Source organism: Poecilia reticulata, chromosome 13 (assembly GCF_904066995.2).
Source record: "Poecilia reticulata chromosome 13, P_reticulata-male-v2, whole genome shotgun sequence".
Taxonomy (NCBI): Eukaryota; Metazoa; Chordata; class Actinopteri; order Cyprinodontiformes; family Poeciliidae; genus Poecilia; species Poecilia reticulata.
In genome coordinates, this window is record NC_088842.1 from 17,249,679 (window position 1) to 17,269,919 (window position 20,241).

At 40.8% G+C, this 20,241-nt stretch overlaps 1 protein-coding gene across 2 annotated transcripts in view; it reads right to left on the bottom strand.

The window, feature by feature from the left end:
- hip1 (huntingtin interacting protein 1) overlaps positions 1 to 20,241 on the bottom strand; it is a 52,854-nt gene that overhangs the window by 23,122 nt on the left and 9,491 nt on the right. The window contains exons 1-2 of one of the 2 annotated variants that reach the window (XM_081614405.1): positions 17,326 to 17,943; positions 943 to 1,006 (exon numbers count right to left, since the gene is read on the bottom strand). In XM_081614405.1, the coding sequence (XP_081470531.1) occupies positions 943 to 1,006; positions 17,326 to 17,343 (82 nt within the window). In that variant the 5' untranslated portion in view covers positions 17,344 to 17,943. Of the gene's footprint in view, positions 1 to 942; positions 1,007 to 17,325; positions 17,944 to 20,241 lie in introns of those variants that run through there. The other variant, XM_008425434.3, reaches the window with a different exon arrangement.

Sequence of the window (20,241 nt, forward strand, 5' to 3'; positions counted from 1 at the left end):
TGAAGGGAGTTGAAGATTATAAGTTGATTTTTTTTTTTGTCCACAACAGTGGGATTCTGATTAGATAAATGAAGTGTATAAACCTTGTTGACAGGTCAAACATTAAAACGGTTTTGCTATTCTGGACCAGGCGTACCTTCTTTTCAGAGATGGCACACCTAGCAAAGCGATGCTGTGTTTAAGTGCTTGAGTTTGCAATAATTAACTTTGTGTGCTTTTGTTTTTTTTTTCCCCCCAGATAAAGTCTTGATTCATCACTTTAGTTTTAAAGAGCTTTTCTCCTAGACAGATTCAAGAGAAGACATTATTAGCTCAGAGCTGCTTTCTTGGACACCGTCAGTGACAGGATCTTTCGCTGCAATTAACTTTGATTACAGTTGCAGAGTGTGCCAATTATTTTACCCCATTAATTGATTAATCATCAGAAAAAGTCAATAAAATAATCATTCATTCATTGTGGCCCTAAAAGTAACTGGAATTTAATTTTCTGTGTTTTTGACTGCATGATTTGATTGATTCTACTGAATAACCTAGACTGATCTGAGCTGAATTTGCAAAAGGTTTCTGTATAACCATTTCATCTCATAAACAGCCTTGAGATGGGAATTGGAGCTGAATAAACTGAATTAAATCACAAGAATCTAAAAAGAAAAAAACCCCGGATACAACTGTTTGTATTGCAGACTATATCAACATGCCCCAAGAGAGATCAGAATAAGTAAAAAAGAAAAAGTGCAGCATGCCGTTTTTTTTATTTTTATATATATATATATATACACACACATCAGCTGCGCAGCAAAACCACATGAACTATATGGGGTTACTCAGTTTGTCGTTTTGCACTAATGCAACCCTCTGCACACATGGAGAAATAAACACAGCTCTTCTCTTCAAACACATTCTTCACACACTAACACACACACACACACAATGTGAGGATATTCCTGGCATGCTTCTCTTTGACGGCGACCTCCTGTGTGTTGATGGCCTTGTTGATGCTGACAGCCTGCAAAGGAGGAAGAGAAAAGGAAATCAGCCGACAGATTTTTACTCCAGTATTTCACTGTGAAAAGTTGACATCCTTCCACTACTAAAAGAGTGCTTTCAAAAAAAAAAAAATCTTCTCTAGTAATGCTTTGGGAATAGGAGGCAGCAGAGATTTTCCAGAAGAGGCTGACTGACCCATTTTCTGCCGTTAGTATTCAAGGCAGCAGCTCTGAAGCCTGAGCCTCTCGCTGATTTGGAGTAGCTTCACAGACGAAAGAAAACCGCGCCGTCAGATTTCTCCTAATTTACCTAGCCACGCAGAAACAGCCTCTAGATTAAATCATGGAGACGTGACAGTATCTGCATTAGGCCAGAACACTGAAAGCGACTTCTAATCTTTTAGTTTGTGAATTACATGATTTGACAGAAGAAAAACAGATTAGAGTTGCTGGCGGCCACATTTCCTCGGGGCCACTCTTGAGGAAACACAGCTGACTTGTGAGCAGATAGACTTAATGGGATGGCACCAACAATGAACCACGTGTGGATGAGCAGGGGAATATCTCGGTGTGTCATCGCTCTCCGCTGTGGAATCTGAGGAAACACTAGCCAGGTCTCAAGCCGAAGTCTCGAGTTCAAATTAAGACCTTATTCGCCTCATCTGACAGAGGAAACTTCAGGTTTCTACTCAACTCTGGCAAACAGTTACGACTGATGCCAATCTGTAGTCTGTGTCAGACATCGAGACAAACACAGATTAAGAGCGATGCAACAATCAATCTGCCGCAGACTGAAATTGATCAGTCATTTCTCTATTGGTGCTATTGATCCGAAAGTCAAATTCTAAAATAATGTTCTAAAATAATAATAATAATGTTCCCCCCCACCAATTTATCCAATAGTTCCAAATGTTTTGAGACTACAAACATAATACACTTTGTTTGTCTTAAAAATATTAGAACGAGCCAAAGGACATAATTCAATAAATAAAAAGGGATGATTTTGTAATTCTCTAGTTTGCTGCTGAATGTGACCTTTATCAAAAAACTTGCAGAACGTGTCAAGATTATCTTATGCATGTTATAAACAATCAAAATCAATCAAAAAAGATGCACGATGAAATAAGTAACGCTTTATTTGACAGGATGTGCATAAGACTGACATGACTCCGTCATAAACATGACATAACATGAAGTCTTTATGAATGTCTATGACTTGTCATGAAGTGTCATTTGGTAAGTAATGACACTTAATGCAAAGCTGCTCTAAAAGTTGCCGTGAAAGTCCATTAGAAGCGCCAACTTTGCATTATTCTGTAAATAATGACACTTTAATGCAAAGTTGGCACTTCTAATGGACTTTCACTGCAACTTTTAGAGCAACTTTGCATTAAAAGTGTCATTATTTACCAAATGACACTTTCTGACAAAAGTGAGACATTCATAAAGACTTCTTCATGTTCATGACAGATGTTATCGGTATCATGTCGTTCTTATGATCACCCCGTAAAATAAAGTGTTGCCAATTAATCTCAAAACCAGGAACGAAATGTTTGACAAGTTATAATATGCCTGTACTACGTCAGAGTTTGGACTGTTGCTGAAGGCTTTCAGATAAAAACTGTATTTCAACAGCATCTGGTTGACATTTTACTTCACAATCGAGAGAAAAAAAAAAATACCCAGACCACTCAACCGGTCTTTCAGTCAGAGTCGAGTGATGTCAACAAACAGAGACTGAAACTCTAGTGTCCGCTAAACAAAGCCAAACATATATCCTGTCACTGTCACCGGAAGGGTGCTGCGATCAGTTCGGGTCAGCAGAATGTTAGATCTTGTTTCATAACCTCGCTTCCCACAGAGTCTGCTCCTCCTCTTCCAGTATATGAGCTGGAAGTCACTGGAGGGAGAGAAGGGGAGGGCAGAGATGAAGCGAAGAGGGAACATTGTGGAAGCGCTGGCTGCTCAGTGTCTCAAATCAGTCAAACAAAACCCAGAAAAATATCAGAGGGGAAAAAAAATTATTACCTACATCACAAATGTCTATTGTCCTGACAAACCAGCTACAGGCTACATCTTCCACACACACCCCATGACGGATTAACACACATTCAGGCAAATCTAATTGAAGTGAAATTCAGATTAAATAGCAGGTGTGATTCATTGGTGAAGATGCAGCACGAGGACAGGAGGAACCAGGCTGCTGCTCACACCTACCCGGCTCTGAACTTCACACCATCCGTACCGATTGGGCTTCAGTCCATACATGAACCAGAAGAACTGCTTGGTGTTCAGACTCTAAAGCGCAGCAGTGCCATCACTGTCCTGTTCAGGGTGTGCAGAAGTAGTAAAGAAACCTCCAGAGTATTTCCCCCGATTCAAACCACAGAGGTCAGTCACACAGAGTTAAATTAAGCCATCTGCTTTATCAAAACAAGCACTTATTGTTTGGTTGCACAAAATCTTTCAATGAAGCCATCCCAGAGACAAGCAGCTTGTCTTGCGTACATCTCCATGTTGTTTGTCCTGTGTGTCTGTGTTGTCCCGAGATAGAATGGTGATTTTTGGAGGGTTTTTTGTTGTTTTTTTTAATTTACTACCTTCCTCCTATAAGGCTGCACTTCAGTGTGAACAGTGGTTAGGACTGTTTTGCAACTCATTTTATCCAATGAACGCTGAAGACGGGCTGTGACGCAGCCTGGTTACGCGGAGGCTGCCTTCGTTGTTACTACACAAACACGTGAAGACATAAGAAATAAGATGATGCTGACAATGACGACATATCAATATTATTTGAGGCTTAATTTATAATGTTGCATATTTAAAGGTGTTTCAATCGCCTTAAGAAAATAAATAGAGCACAATAAGCATCGCTGGTTCACACTGGCCTCAAGGTGCGTCATTGAGTCCAAACTGTTTTCACATTTCCTTTGCAGTCTCAACAAGGGCTCAACAAGGGAAGTGAGTTTTGTGTAATTTCCTCTTAAGAGGGACCATATTTCACTTGTACAATAGCCACTGTAACATATGGGTACAATAATACTGAGCCTGGACTCTTTGTATTCAAACGGCTCACAATTTAAAATAAACGTCTGCGCTTACATTTTCTTGACGCTGCCTCAATAGATTTACATTTCCCCCCTTTGTTCTTTCCTTTACCCAAACACCAAACAAATCAAAAGACGATTGAGCAAACACTAGTGCGAATCGTTCCCACACCAGGATGAGCCAATTAGTCCACAGTGAGACTTTGTGCTACGTTTGGGTTGAATGGGAGCAGCAGCTGCCCGAGACTCCTGGCGTTGGCCAAGCCGACTGCCCGGCATCAATGGCCTCTAAGCTACCAGAGGTGCAGCGTCTCAGCCCACTTGGTTCAGTGACAAAATAAAACCAGAGGTGAGATTTGTAGGACCTATGAGTAGGTAATACCTCAATTTACATAATCACATCCTCAGGAATGAGGTCTTTGAACTTTATGCCTTCTTATTATTTACGTCTGCAATTAAAACCCGTTCTCAATCGATTCTTCGCCAGCTGAGCACAGAAAGCCTGGTTGCCTCTCAGTATCTAGAAACATCTTTTAGCACAGCTCTGCTCTGCAATAAAGTGTTATTGATACAGTGCTGAAAGCATGTCAAGTTTGCCCAAGCCTTCTGTTGGACAAGAAAAAAAAAAAAAAAAAAGAGCCTGCATTGATATGCTGATGGCAGCCTGACCGTGTCCACCAAAGGGCCTGCGCTCGGAGAAAAGAGGAAGCGTCTCCTGCCTGCAAAATGAAACAGCCTTCACTTGTTGACTCACGTCCCCATCCGCCGCTTTGCTGTTGGGGATGATGCCTCTCGTGTATTCACAAAATAATTCCTTTGTGCAACTCTGATTTTCCAAAATAGTTCAACACACAGTCCAGGAAAAAAAAAAAAAAAAGTGCGTCCAGTTTGAGATTTCTTAAGTGACCATTTTTGTTAGCAAACAAAGACGGCCTGAGAAAATACAAAATGTAGTTTTGAAACTGCTTCTTCAGGACCCGAATGACTTGAGGTAAGATGGAGAATGTCCAGCTGTCAGTTTGTGACAGGATGTTTAGGTGCAAAATGAAACATACCAGCAAGAATACCTATAAATGACACAAAAAAAACAACCTCAGTTGGGTTTTAGTCCACTCCAAAACCTTGCTTTTGTTTTTTTGAGTCATTCAGAGGTGCACTTAGTTATGCAACAGGACAGTGACAAATCCTCAAAAAGGACATTCATGCTCTACATGCCTATACCAAAATAATTCAACAAATTTATGTAGGAAGTTGTAATCATTTGATGGCAGTTGGTGTCACCAAGTGTGGCCCAGTTATTAGGGCTTAAGGGGACAATTATTTTTTCACAGAGTTGACTTGGATAGCTTTTCTTCCCTTAACTGAAATCTTCACATGGAAAATGTACACAGGCCTGATATTAACCATAATTTGATGATCTGAAGTGTTACAAAAAGACAACAAAAAAAAACAGTGGAAATATGTAAAGGGAAACACTTTTTTCACTGTAAAACTACACCATGCTTTGTCACAATCTATTGTTAATGAGATACTTCATAGAAAAAAATTGAAGGAAGCACAAAACAAATTTTTGCTGGAAGTCATAAGCAGGTGTGAAAGGCCTCCAGAGAAACCCTGAAAATGTACTGTTGAAGGGAAGTGACATCTTAAATACAGAACTCCGATTATCAGAAAGAAGGAGGAGCAAAAAGCTCAGTAAAGAGTTAAGCACTAATAATAGACACCACAGCCATTTAACCGTTTCTATTAAATACATTGTGTATTATTCTGAGCAGAATTGCCATTTCCATTTTAAGGTACAGGGACTGAGCTTATATATTGTTTTTCTATTTGTAATGACCACTCATAATGCTTTATCCTAAAGTAACAATCGCCCACCGAACTAAAGACACACAGACTCTTATGAACAAATCAATAGAATGATTTGCCAATGAAAACAGACATACAGCAGTGGAGGAAGATGAAACTATATCACCACATGACGTCCACTTCATATTAAGCCCCGTACAAAAATCCCTCATTAAGCCGATACGTCCTAAATTCCCCTTTTACATACTTTACACGTACCTAACCCTACCAGCTTTAATATAGTTTGATTATGGAGCTTTATAAACAAATATTTATTTTATTTATGCCATTAAAAAGCACAGCTAATTTGATATTCACTATGCTTAGACAGGTTTAAACACCTACATTTGTTTGTGTTTCTGACTTCCTGTAAATCTTTCTATTGACATTACATTCATGTAAAGAGCATAGAAGCAGCATCTGCTATTCTGGCAAACAGTCATTTGTAGTAATTAATAGAGATGTGCCGATCAAGTTTTTTCCTGCCGATTCCGATCACAGATACAGATCACATTCTTTTTTTAATCATAAGCACTACCAGTTATATTATGTGGAAAAAGGAACCATGAATTCACCTTAATTTAGACAAAAAAATTGTTTTTAATAACTTCTTCCAAGAAAAAACCAAAACAGGCATTGTGCAAATTGTACTGCTAATCGGTCAGTGGCGCAAAAAGTGGGTATGCAGGGTATGCAACGCATAGGGGCGCAGCACCAGAGGGGGCGCCAAAACTCCGTCTGGAGGGGGCGGCGCGCCGATGATGTTTTCCCATACACTTCAGCGCGCCTTACGCTCCTTCACCTCGCGCACATAACGAGGTAAATGTAGCGAGTTTTACCTTTCACGTATCGTCGTCTAGGGGGTGCGGGGGGAGTGAGTGTCGCTTCTTCACCGTTCCTTCCCTGGGGGGGCGCCGATCTATGTTTTCGCATCCCCCTGAATAATGTGTAGTTGCGCCACTGCTATCGGTAATACCATCTTTAACAGACTGAAAACATATGAAGGCTCTGAAGAGGCTAAATAATGCAAAGAGTCAAAATAAAACCGCTCAACATTGCCCAAAAAAATTCAAGCATGAATAAAACTTAACATTCAAAGACAAATACAGGATCCATTACAATAAACAATCCAGAGTTACTGAATAAAAACTTCCTGATAGCATGGCGGCTAGCTGATTACTGCTAGTTCTGATTGGCTGTTTCTGACTGAGCGGAGTAATTATGCAGAGCAGGGAGGCGATTGATTTTTTTTTTCAGAGATTTGTCTCATGTTAGGACAGCAAAAGTTTTCATATGTGTGTAAAAAAAAATTTTTTAAGTTAGACTCTGCAGTTTTAAGCAGAGGTTCGGTGTGAGAGTCACTACCAGGTGGAGCAGAAGCGGCGCTCCGTCTGTGAAATATTACTACCTGTAGCGTGTAGCAGTGGTTCAACAGCGAGAGCAGAACCAGCGTCTTACATCGCAGCTCGAAGACTTAAATAATTTTGCGGGTTATTTGTTTAGCTTTCTGACCGTCATGCTAATCCGGGTGAGTGTTTGTAGCTGTGCGCTGCTTTACCTGCTATTTGATCCTCCATGTCATTTTTACAGCTGTGAGCCTCGATGTAGCTAAACTCCGGCAAGTATGGCATTGTTTTTATGTCATATTAGCTTCGTTGTGTTGATGCATTTTTACGCGCTTCAATTTTCCTCCGCAACACGCAAACGTCCCCATTCACTCAGTGCGTTATAGTTCCACATCGCTTAGGATTTGTTGCTGCGCGTTTGCGCAGCGTGAAGGAAAGAGGAGACCAGCAGCACAGGCAGACTGCGAAATGAGATGCAGGTGATCGGTATCGGCAACAAGAGACCGTGATCGGCGATCACACACTTTTTCATGGAAATCGGCCGATTATGATCGGTGGCCGATCGATCGGCACACCTCTAGTAATTAATAATGATGCATAAAAAAGAAAAACACCTTCCACACTCTGAGCAGCAGGATGGCACAGAAGTATTTAACACAAGCGCTTGAGATCTTTAATTTTCAAGCTATATTGTGGCTTAATTTTTTGCATAAAACAAAACTAAATGCCACAAGTTACATTATTATAATGGTAATATTTGGCATCTTATTTTAGCAACAATCAGTAATTATTGCATCTCTTGTAAATACACAAAAAAGGTTATAAACTTATGCTTTAAACTTTAGTGAAAATACTAAAAGTGTGTTTTTTCTGAAGGTCGTCAGACCAGCAGAGACAGTTGTGTCACTCTGCAACAGATGCTAACCTCTTGCTTGACAACAGCACCAAACATAACACAAAAGGATGAACTAAATGAGATGTTTTCCTGGCCATGAAATTGTGATTTGAAGGTTTTTTTTGTCTAGTGCAGCTCTAACATGCTTCATCTGATTGAAGTGCTCTTCTGAGAAATCTGGATTTGTAGGGTCAGACAGTCCTCTGTACTCCCTCCATCACACAGAGAACTGAGACTAAATGAATATGTGAAGCATTTTATGGATTTAACCCCACGTGATCCTTGCAGGTACTTCAATACTATGATCAAGGACGACTGCTAGGATGCAACATTCACAATATTTCAAGTGCCATGCAGTATATTTGTCCAGATAAAGGGACTTTCTTTCCTCTTGAAACCAAAGCAAGATGCGTTTTATTTTTTTAAAGCTTACAGGAATTTGTTCAGAGAGGGGGGAAGAGAGGAACATGAGGGTTAATCATGATCACCATCAAAATATTCAACAGTAATGCGGAAATCCTACGTTGCCATCTTGCAGCTGTGCTCCATTCTTACTGATGATTTTGTAAAACAACCAAACCCAGCAGGGTGCAGGAATAGGTGGGAACTTCTGTAAAATCCAGTTTCTCCTTCAGGTGCTGCACAGCCAAGGGAAAAGCTCTCAGCGCACGCTGACCAGCTGCTGCACTCTGCAGGGTGACAAGTGACTAGTAAAGGGAGGTTGGGAGGAAGGAAAGCAGGAAACATGAGGCAATGTTTGAATGCAGCAGCACTGTAATGCTGAGGCATGGTCACTGTGGCGAAGTCCCAGAGGGGTGGAGGTGCTGAAGGTGGGGGTGGAAGGAGGGTACAAGCACTCAGTCAGGCTTCCTGTCTTGGCACACCCTGCACTGCCCATTTCCTGCCTGCAGAAAAATCACCCCTGCCCCTCCTAGCCCCCCTCCCAACCCACATTCTGCTGAAGCGTTTGCTCGGTCAAGCCTGACAGGCAGCAGCTGAAACCGAACCCCATCACCTCGTCACATTTCACGTCAATCTCTTCCACTCGTAACCTGCCAAACGTAGCTTTAAAACGGAGCCACCTTCGTAAAAGTGATTGGTTTCAACATCACCACCTCGACCGTCTGTGGTTTTCAAGATTTTATTTTTTTTAAAAAGCTGATTTTTTTTTTAAAGAAAGGGAAAAGTACACAAGTTTCTTTCAAACCAGCTGTGTGTAGCAACAGGTTTGGGAGGGGCAGTACTGCAACAGTATTTGTACAGAAGAAGAAAACTCAGACATAAAACTGACTTAACACTAACTTTTCAAGGGGCAATGTTATGCATTTTATAGGCACTATGTGCCTGTAAAATGCATAATATATAGTTAGAAAAAAGTTGTATATATGAATAGATAAGAAATTTGACTTTATAATTTGATGGCTTGAAATTGGGCCTCTGTCTCTTTAAGAAGCACTAGCTCTTAAATATTCCCCCTTTAAAACCTTTAATCTGGTGTCTAGCCCGTTCCTAGTCAATATAGAACCTTAACTGTAGTGAAATAATTAACATAAGAAAATATGTCTGAACTTCTGACTGTACACCACACTCTGTGCACGGTTCAAAATCGGGGTGGCCGTCTCCAGTCTTCAAGAGCCACGTACCCTGCATGTTTTAGGCGTTTACCAGCTGCTCCTCGCTGCGTCATCAGGTTCTGCAGAGGCTTCAAAAGGAACCATTCATTTGATCCAGGATTGTTGAACCAGGGGTACGTCCAACACATGCAAGACACTGGCTCCTGAGAGCTGAACTTGGCAGTCCCAGAGCCAAAAATTCCTTCCCGAAACCTGCGATTGATCTTATGCTGTTTACTGCTGCCGTTTATTTTATTGCTCCAAGAAGGAGGGCATGGCCTGCTTCAAAAGTCTGAGAACCGCTGGCCTAAAAGGAGATCCCACTGCCCACAAATGCGCATTCATTTCAGCGAAAACATACCAGCAATGCCGACACTGTTGATCACACTCGCAGCCAAAAATAATCTCCACAAAGTAAAACCCAGCACACAAACACAGACTTCTCGTCAAAACAGGATACGGCACACTGTAGCCGGCCTGAAGTCAGACACAGCAACATAAATGAATAAAAGTGTCTTGGGTCTGAATATAGTTTTAACCAAGATGGTACAGGCATCTTGGTTATTAATGACAAGTGGTTCAAGATGCAAGAAAACCACGTGATTGTGATACCATTGTTTAAAACCATGATGATACATCAACTGTGATTAACGTTATGCTTAGTTAACATGGCGAGATTATTATGCAGATTTGTGTCCCGTTTTCTCCCTTCCGACAACCAGGATCGCTCTTAAAATGATCTTAAAGAGATATTCCTGCTGTGTGTGTATAGTGATCTCGCTTTACTTTTGCCTCCGTCAAATACAGCTTACAAACTATTGCCATTACTTCTTCCCAGTTGGCCACGTTTGTCTGAACTCACGTTTGGCCTCGTGAGGTTTTGCGAGATTTTACAGTCAGACATCTGAACGTTGGTGAGTGAAATCGGCTTGTTTGGATGTGGTGTGTTGCTCCTGCCCTGTGGTTCGACATCACACAATGTACAGCTAAACATGTTATAACCAAGATTTTTTTTTTTTCTTATTGTCGTGTGTGGTTTCTCAGATTTGGAAAACTGACAGACAAATCTTAAAATCTTGCCCGGTGAGCTAATCAAGGCACTCAAAATATTCTTCCTACATAGTCATTTTCCCAGTGTACTCGCACGTTCACACAGACAGACCAAGTTTGCCATGATTTCAGGATGTGAAAAAAACCATCAGTCACTCTAAAGATATTCAGCTGCAAACATTTCGGAGTCTGTCAACATGAGTTGCTTTCTTCCCAGTGAATCCATCGAGCATCCTCCGCTCCATTAATAACAGCGTTCTGCGGTCTAGATAAGCCCAGTGGGATGATGACGTCTCCCAAGAGCCTATTAGGAAAAGCTTGAAAGCTCAAGGCTGTTTGGTGCACCTGGCTGCTGTTGCTGGGGGCAGAGGTGGAGGGCCGCAGCTGGTCAAAGGCACACACCCATATGTTAAAGGTCGGGCTCTCATTCCCCCTCCCTGTGGCAGTTCACATGCCGTTTCTAACAGGACAGCTCTCTGCAGGACAGTGTGAAGGAGACTGAAGTTGTGTAGCTACAGAGTTTCACTTCCTGCAGGACCGGGGAGACATGAAGAAATGTCCTAAAGGAGACATCTGTGAAGATCTCCTCAGCAGACGAGTTCCAGACTGCCAAGAAAACAAATCACAGGGTTTTCTGTGTGTGTTTGAGTCCATGTTCTCCTGCAGAGTCAGATAAAAGCTTGTGGATTGGGCTGGCAGCTATTAAAGAAAACAATTTCCTGTTATAAGGGCAAGTAAATCTGCTTATCAGACTGCCAGCTCAGTTTGTCATAAATGTTTGGATGCTTCTTAAGGACTTTTCCTGGTACCTGGAAAAACTTTTTTCCTTATATGGATCCACAGTTAAACCAATTTCTGATTTAAATCTTTTCTGGATCCAGAAAACCATCCAGCTCATGAGTATTACACCATATTTAATTTGCGAGAACAACTGGCTCTTTGCATGCGACATCACGTTCTTCAGAAAGTAACCCGCGCCGCCATAACGGACGTCAAAACAAAGTATGTGCATGTTAAGTTCTGTAAAGCTTGTCATAAAAAAGACTAACATCTCTTTTACTTAGTTAATTTCACTGTAAAAATGGATTTAGGATGCAGAGAGATGAACCAGCTTGACTTTACATGTGGAACCATGGCTGTATGTTCAATACTCCTGTCCTTCACTTCCGATGACATCCATCATTGTGCCTCAACGTGATTAGGTGACATACTTGCACAGAGTCACCATTTAAGAATACATTTGAAAAATTTAATCAAACCCATCACAGATTCAGTCCTGGAATTAGCAAATATTGTAATTTTCAATATTCTCGGCGAAAACAAAAAACACGTGACAAAAAGATTATGACTTATTTTTAAGATCAATTCTGTTTTTAACCCCAATCACAGTAATGTATGACAGACTGCTGCTTTTTCTGTTCAATTCCATGAGAGCATTAGTGGACATACATATACATTTGAGAATGTGACTGAGTACAGTTACTGTGTCCCAATACAGTAGCATGATAGTACAGCTGCACTACTGAATTTTGCCAACTTCCGCTGTATGATCATGATTTGTTTTTAGAGCAGTATTGCTGCTTGTGTGGCTCTGACTCTGCCAGGTGTGTCAGCAAGTAGGCTGGAGAATATTTCAATTGTTTTTAACTTGATGTTTAATCATGAACACAACTCCCAGAGGGCACAATGTCAATTTGGACCACCAGTCCAACGTACAGTCTTCAAAAGACAACTAAGTACTTCTTTTCTTGCGTCAACGTAAGAGTCTAACATAGATACAACAAGGTCTTCTCATTTTAACATTGAAACCTGAAACATTTCCTCCGTGTCTTATTCACTGAAAACGTTATTCATCATAACCATTTCCTGTGTGTTTCCACTGCGGGGTTCAAAACAAGGTCATACATGTAAATCATACCCACAGGAGCAGGTAACTCCACCCACTGCACCAGTGTTGATAAAACATCTCGTTTGGCAGTTCGATGTGTGTGAGAGTGGGTTCCATCGAAACAATAAAACCTCAGTTTCGATGTTAATTAGAAATGATTCAGTCAGAGACACACATTATAACTAGTATTAAAGGGAATACATTATGCAAAATTTACTTTTTGTCCGTTTTTATACTTCTATACTTCCATTTGGGTCTCAACTGCTTCTATAAAAGAAAAAAAAAAAAACATGTAGACATTTTTTGGCAATAAGTTCATGTTTTTTGGTGTCTGGAAAATGAGCCGTTTAAAAAAACCAATTGATGGGAACTGTGCCCTTAGCTAGTAACCCGTCACCTAGCAACCAGAGCTGAGCTTCAGCACATTTGGTTAGGTGTAGAGGTGTGCCGATTGATCGGTCACTGATCATAATCGGCCAATTTTTGTGAAAAAGTGCATGATCGGCGATCATTGGCTCTTGTTGCCGATATCGATCACCTGCATCTCATTTCGCAGGCTGCCTGTGCAGCTGGTCTCCTCTTTCCTTCACACTGCGCAAACGCGCAGCAACAAATCCTAAGCGATGTGGAACTATAACGCACTGAGTGAATGGGGAAGTTTGCATGTTGCGGCGGAAAATTGAAGCACGTCAAAATGCATCAACACAACGAAGCTAATACGACATAAAAACAATGCCATACTTGACGGAGTTTAGCTACATCGAGGCTCACAGCTGTAAAAATGACATGGAGGATCAAATAGCAAGTAAAGCAGTGCACAGCTACAAACACTCACCCGGATTAGCATGACGGTCAGAAAGCTAAACAAATAACCCGCAAAATTATTTAAGTCTTAGAGCTGCGATGTAAGACGCTGGTTCTGCTCTCGCTGTTGAACCACTGCCACACGCTACAGGTAGTAATATTTCACAGACGGAGCGCCGCTTCTGCTCCACCTGGTAGTGACTCTCACACCTAACCTCTGCATAAAACTGCAGTCTAACTTAAAAAACATTTTTTTTATACACATATGAAAACTTTTGCTGTCCTAACATGAGACAAATCTCTGAAAAAAAAAAATCAATCGCCTCCCTGCTCTGCATAATTACTCCGCTCAGTCAGAAACAGCCAATCAGAACTAGCAGTAATCAGCTAGCCGCCATGCTATCAGGAAGTTTTCACTCAGTAACTCTGGATTGTTTATTGTAATGGATCCTGTATTTGCCTTTGAATGTTAAGTTTTATACATGCTTAAAATTTTTGGCAATGTTGAGAGGTTTTATTTTGGCTCTTTGCATTATTTAGCCTCTTCAGAGCCTTCATACGTTTTCAGTCTGTTAAAGATAGTATTACCGATAGCAGTACAATTTGCACAATGCCCGTTTTGTTTAGTTTTCTTCTTGGAAAAAGTTATTAAAAACAAGTTTTTGTCTAAATTAAGGTGAATTCATGGTTCCTTTTTTCACATAATGTAACCGGTAGTGTTTATGATAAAAAACATAATTATGTGATTGGTTTCGGTGATCGGCCCTCATGGGTAATCGGTATCGGCAGGAAAAAACCTGATCAGCACATCTCTAGTTAGGTGGTTTTACTGCTGCATGATATACAATGGCTACTGGAATTGAAAGACAAGTGTTTTGTAGCTGATCTACCATCCAGAAACCACTCTCTACAGTCTTGTGCAGCAAGCTCCACTTCTGCTTTTCAAAGACGCATGGCTGTATAATTCCACATCTGTTTGCAGCCATTTTTATGTGCAAGTATAAATGTCGAGTTGAGGGATGGAGCGAGTAGCAGCTCAGTTGGATTTCAAATGCAAAGAGGCCCCAAAACAGCTCATTGAGAAAGTGAGCAGACTAAAGTCTCACTATCCAAGAATGATTTTGTGCAAAAAATGTAAGCAATACGTTTTGTACAAACCTAACCTAATCTGTTCAAGGAAGCATTATAGGTCACCTTGGCGACATATAATTTTAACAATGTTAGAAGGTGCTTAGACAATCTAGATTCATGTTTTCTTTTAAAGCTCTTGGTAAGGATCACGAGTGTTCGACATTTTAAAACGGAATTAAAACCTCCAGGCTGAAGGATCTTCAAAATATCATGAAAGTTAAGACATCATCTACCTCTGTAAAAAACTGCTGATGCTCTGCACCTTGCAGGTTCCAATGAAGCTTTCCTGAACATTGACATGATTTGCGTCAATCCATCAGTACCTAAAACGTCTTTTCAATATAACTTGAGCATATTTAAAAACCCTTGCTGGACTGATTTAACAAGCTACATGCAACAACCTACAAGGGAATGTAAGTTTTCCAGGAATTTGAAATTTGGCTGAACTTTGCTTTCATACCACTGCATCTCACTACATGCCAAAAACAGCCAAAAAAGGGGCAGAAAAAAAAAAAAAAACAACAATGCAGTAAACCTCACAGGACAGCCTTGGCAGCACTGATACTCGCAATCCTGAACTGTTTTTCACTGATAGAGAGAAGTTTATCTGAAGCCAACAGGCCGACTGTATCTGAATGAAGATACTCAGCGAGACGCTGCATCTTTACACCTACGTCATGTCTGGGCTCCATGCCCCGGCCGCTTTATGTGGGCAGCTTAGTTTCATCTCGCAGCCAAGGAAAATCAGTTTTTCCTCCTCGAGTACAACTTCATTTATGTATGCCGTTTACTTTAAAACCTTTTCTGTGTGACTCCCGGTTAGGGATTACAGAACTACAGGTGGGTGGCTTTGCTCCACCCCTCCCCTCCCCTCCTCACATCCACACAAGGGCTAAAAGTGAACCCATCCATCCATGTTGCGCAGTGAAAGACCCGTCTTGTTGCCTAGGGCTTACATACACCTGCTCCAACTGTGCACTCTGGGAGCCAGTCTCTGAGACACTTCAGCACCTGCATCCAATGCCAATTCAACACGTCACTTTCCAGCCACTTTTGTCCCCCTGTACTCTGAAACCCCTTAATGAAATCCCCTGGAAACAATTCCCTTTGAAGTTGCCTAATTAGACTCCACCTGTTTTGTGATTTAATCTCCATAGGAATCCAGTTTTTCTGTGAACAGACAGAATCATGAAGGCCAAGGATGAGAGCAGACATGTCGGGGATAACGTTGTAGAGATGTTAAAAGCAGGGTTAGGCTACAACATGAGCTCCGCTGTCTGAAAATGGAAAGATGTATGGCACAACAGTAAACCTACGTTCCTACCTAAACTAAACTAAGAGAATGTTGCAAAGAAGCAGCCAAGAGGTCCTTGGCAACTCAGTGGAAGCTGCAAAGATACACAGCACAGGCCTACTACTAATGACAGGACTACATAGTCATGTGTAAGAGAGAGAATGGTCAGAGAAAAAGTGATTGTTGAAACCAGAACATTAAGGGTCTAGTTTTCAATTTCCAGCAGGCAGAAGCAGGTGCTCGGGTCTGATTGGGTCAAAATCGAGTTTTTTGGGGCCTACATGACAGAAATTACGTAAAATCAAAGATCATCACTACATATGACCCTGAACACACCATCCCCTTACAAATCAAACAATTGTGGCAGCAATATTCTATGGGAATGATTTTCATCAGAGTATGAGTTGATCAGAGATGGGACGGTAGATTGAGATGAGGACAGATAATCCCACGAGACAAACGCGTAAAATAACCTAAAGCTACTGCCAGAACTGCAATGGTTTGCATAAGCGTACGAGTTAGCATGACCTAGTCAAAGTCCAGAACTACAACCTATTAAGAAATTATGGCAAGTTTTGAAGTTGGTTTATTTTACAAAAGAAGAACTGGCATTAAAGTCAGTCTAGACATTCAAAGATGGCAAATATAATTGCTGCATTGCTGCAAAAGGCAGCTCTACAACCTAGTGACTCAGGAGGAGCTGAATTCAAATGTATGCCACACTGTTCAGATTTTTATTTGTTGAAAACAATTTGAAAACCCAGCTTTCATTTACCTTCTTTTCGCCCATTACATCTTGCTCTGTATGGGTGTATGACAAATCCCCAATAAATAAATCATAAAGGAATGTGAATACTTTTCTTAATTATCCAGAACTCTCAGCTTGCCTAAATATAGACCCAAAAAAAAGATTTTTATATATACACCAATTTGAGTTACCTTTAAAAATTCAGTAGTTATCAGATTGCACCTAAAATAAGCTATTAGGCATTTTCTCCTTCCAACACAACAGCAATCTTAATTTCTGCTGTGTAAGGCTGCACATTTAAAGGTCCAGATGTTCAGATTTAAAGCTTCTACACCCAGTAATAAGAAGCTTGTGATTCAAGTCCCCCCACCATGATTAAAGTAAACACTCCCACGTTTTCATATGAACCCTATGAGGACCAGCTCACGCGTTTCTCCTACACAACAAACACCCAAACTTCCCACGACCAGCTACAAAATCAGCAGACAACAAGTCCCTGCTTGCAGAGAGCCATAACTCTTACATGCTGCCAGCCCTGATCCTACATGTGTGCAGCAGGACTTATTTCCTGGACACCACCCCCTCAACCTCCGCTTAAAAAAAAAAGAAAAAAAAAAAACATTTTCATCACAAGGCTATTTCCCTTTAAATATAGTCTGTTCACTGAGAACTTACCATTTTGCTCAGATCCATGGTAGTCCGTCCAAGCGACGAGCCAGGATCTTTAAAGCCGAAGAGGAGACCCGCTGGCTTCCCTTTTTCTTTTTAAAATCCGGAGTAATTAGCAACGGGAAAGCGACTGAGGCAAGAAATGCATTTGGGAGGAGAAGAGGGAGGTGGAGCGGCCCGTTAGCTCAACATGTGTCCTGATTTGGGTTTTTTTTTTTTTTTAATGTCCCTGTATCCTGTGCTCCCTCCCACCCCTTTCTCTTCCGCGTCCCCTCTCTCCTCTCACTCCGGGCCCGACGCGCTCCCTGATCGGCGAGGACTTCCAGCATCCGACCGCCGAGAAGCAGAGGCTGTGCGCCGGGGAAAGCAGCGGAGGAGTGTCGCTGATGCTAGCCGCTCAGCCTCACAGTAAAACCCGGCAGCGACTCACCGGGTATCGCCCCTCATAGCGGCCAACTCAGAGACAGGAGGCTGCCTTTATTTTGCAAATAGCCCGCTCCCTGGTAAGACAATAGTAGCATGGAGCCTGCGGAGTGGGATGGCTCAGTCCCCGAGGGTTCCCAAGATGGGGTCCGGGGACCACCGAGGGGGTCCGGCTAGCAAAGGGGAGGATTGGGTGGAGTTAAGAGTTCAGGAAGTGAACCCCGAGTAATCTTACATAATCAAATCTAACTCAAGACACAAAAATAGCAGGATTCTCTTCCACTTTAAATTTTAAAAAATTGAGCTTTTCCAGAAAAAAAAAAAACTTCTCCATGCATTCTGTGTATTCACACACCATGCATCTACTACAATAGTTTTTAATGTTTATCTAGACAAAATAAAAATATCTTATATTCTCAGCTTCTAAATAAAAAAGACCCCTGATTCGAATCTTAACCAAAGTCCATCAAGCTCACTAGACGTTTGGGCCAGGCAACAAGACTTCTGCATTCAAACATGCATCAGATTATAATTTTTCAGGCAAAACTGAAAATGCTTTTATTTTGATAAGGGAGCTTTTATTTTGCAGTGCCGTTTGTTTGCTGAGGCTGCCTGCAGCAGCGTCATCTCATGGAGCAATAATATTGACTTCCAAGTAGGGCTGAGCGATGTAACTTAAAAATAAAGTCTCAGATTTTATGATGCCAAATCCAAATTTGATTGATTTTTTTCCTCACTTTCTTTTTAGGAAAAGAAATCACAAAAGATGGAAAATATTTCCAAAACTTTGCTTTTATTTTAATCATTCCTTCTGTCCAAGCATCGATTGATGATGTTGCCGTTTGCAATACTTCAGTGTCACTACAACATTCAGCCAGTTAGATGAAGTTTTACTGCAGCAGATGCTCACATCTGACAGACTACAGTAACAAAGCTGCTAAAGGTCACAGAGATCACTGAAAGAAATAATGCTAGAGTCCAATGTGGTAATATTTTGCAGTCCTATTGTTAACCATTTATTTCCTGAAGTCAAAGGTAAGGATGCTCTGTTTGTGTAGACCAGCTCTGTTCTCAGCAGTCACAGGTTGAATCAACATAGTACAGGCTAAACATACGGGGAAATACAATTACTTACCTTTTTTTTTTGACTGAGTTTTTCTTAAAGATAATTATTTAAAGATGATGTCAGTGAGCATTATTTTTGTCAGCAGCATATAGAAACCATACTTGGAGTTTATAAACTATATTTTTGGAATAACTAACTTTAGTAAATGATCTTCATAGCAACACTTTGATAAAATAATTTTCCCACTCATGGTGTTATCCGGTGACAAAAAGTAACTCAAAAAGATGAAAACAAAAGAATGAGGGTAATGCTTAATTTACCTTATGGAGGCGATTCTGGGTAAGTGACGCCCCCATCTGGTCAAACTGAGATGGTTTCAATTTTGAGACCATGAATTGCAGTACTATTCTGAGTCTGGAGGTTGTGACAGATGTTATCCCACTTCTGTCACAACCCCAGAATATCAAAGAGCTTTACATACAGAGAGAATCACAGCTTATTAAAAAAATGGGGAGGGGATGGGGAAGAGAACAAATTCTGCTCCAGAATATTCACTATAACCAGAGTAAAGCTTATAGTTCTAAAACAGAAACATCCTTAATAGTATCTTTGAGTTGCATCAGCATCATGCCATCAGATTACTTATTTTTACTTTAATTTTAGACATGGACTGGTTTATTCTGATATAGTGAAAACCATCAACTAAATTCTGGATCATTCATCAACTTGCAAGATTTTTTTTTTTAAATGCAGTCACTGTGGCACACTGCTCCAACTCATCAGATTTCTGCACATCAGTGCACATTGGCAGAAAAAAAACTACACACTTAAATCTTTAACGAACGGCAGCAGTGCATGCAAAACGACTTTAAGGCTTGGTTTACGAGCGTAAAAAAAAAAAAAAAAAAAAAAGCTCAACTGATAACAGAGCATAAAACTGTTCTACATAAAATATTGTCAATTGCCAGCGTTATCTACAGGGCAACCATATCTGCAACATACTGGAGGATTTGTGGAGAGAAAACCTCTCACCCACCTCTTCAAGAGGCAACAATGTCAAGCGGTTACATTGTAGAGAGGCGGACTGAGCCAAACTGTCATTAATGAAGAACAAGATCAGTCTTGTTTTTTTTAAAGATGTTGCATGCCAAATGTCCGTTTGTACATTTCCAATTTCATAGTTGAGTTGATGCCGTTTTTGTGACACAACATTTTTGAAATGAAAAAGTCTATACTGTGAAACATGAACACTTTGATGAGAGCCACCCCTTTCTTTAGTCTGACCAAACATCAGGCAATGTGACTCAACCATGTCTCCAACATTTGTGACCACCTGTTCCATGTTTTCTCTTCTCACTTATAGAAGTAAACAGCAAGAGCAACTCTGGGGGAAAAGTCTGATCCATTTCTGATTAAGGAATTCACTTTAACCA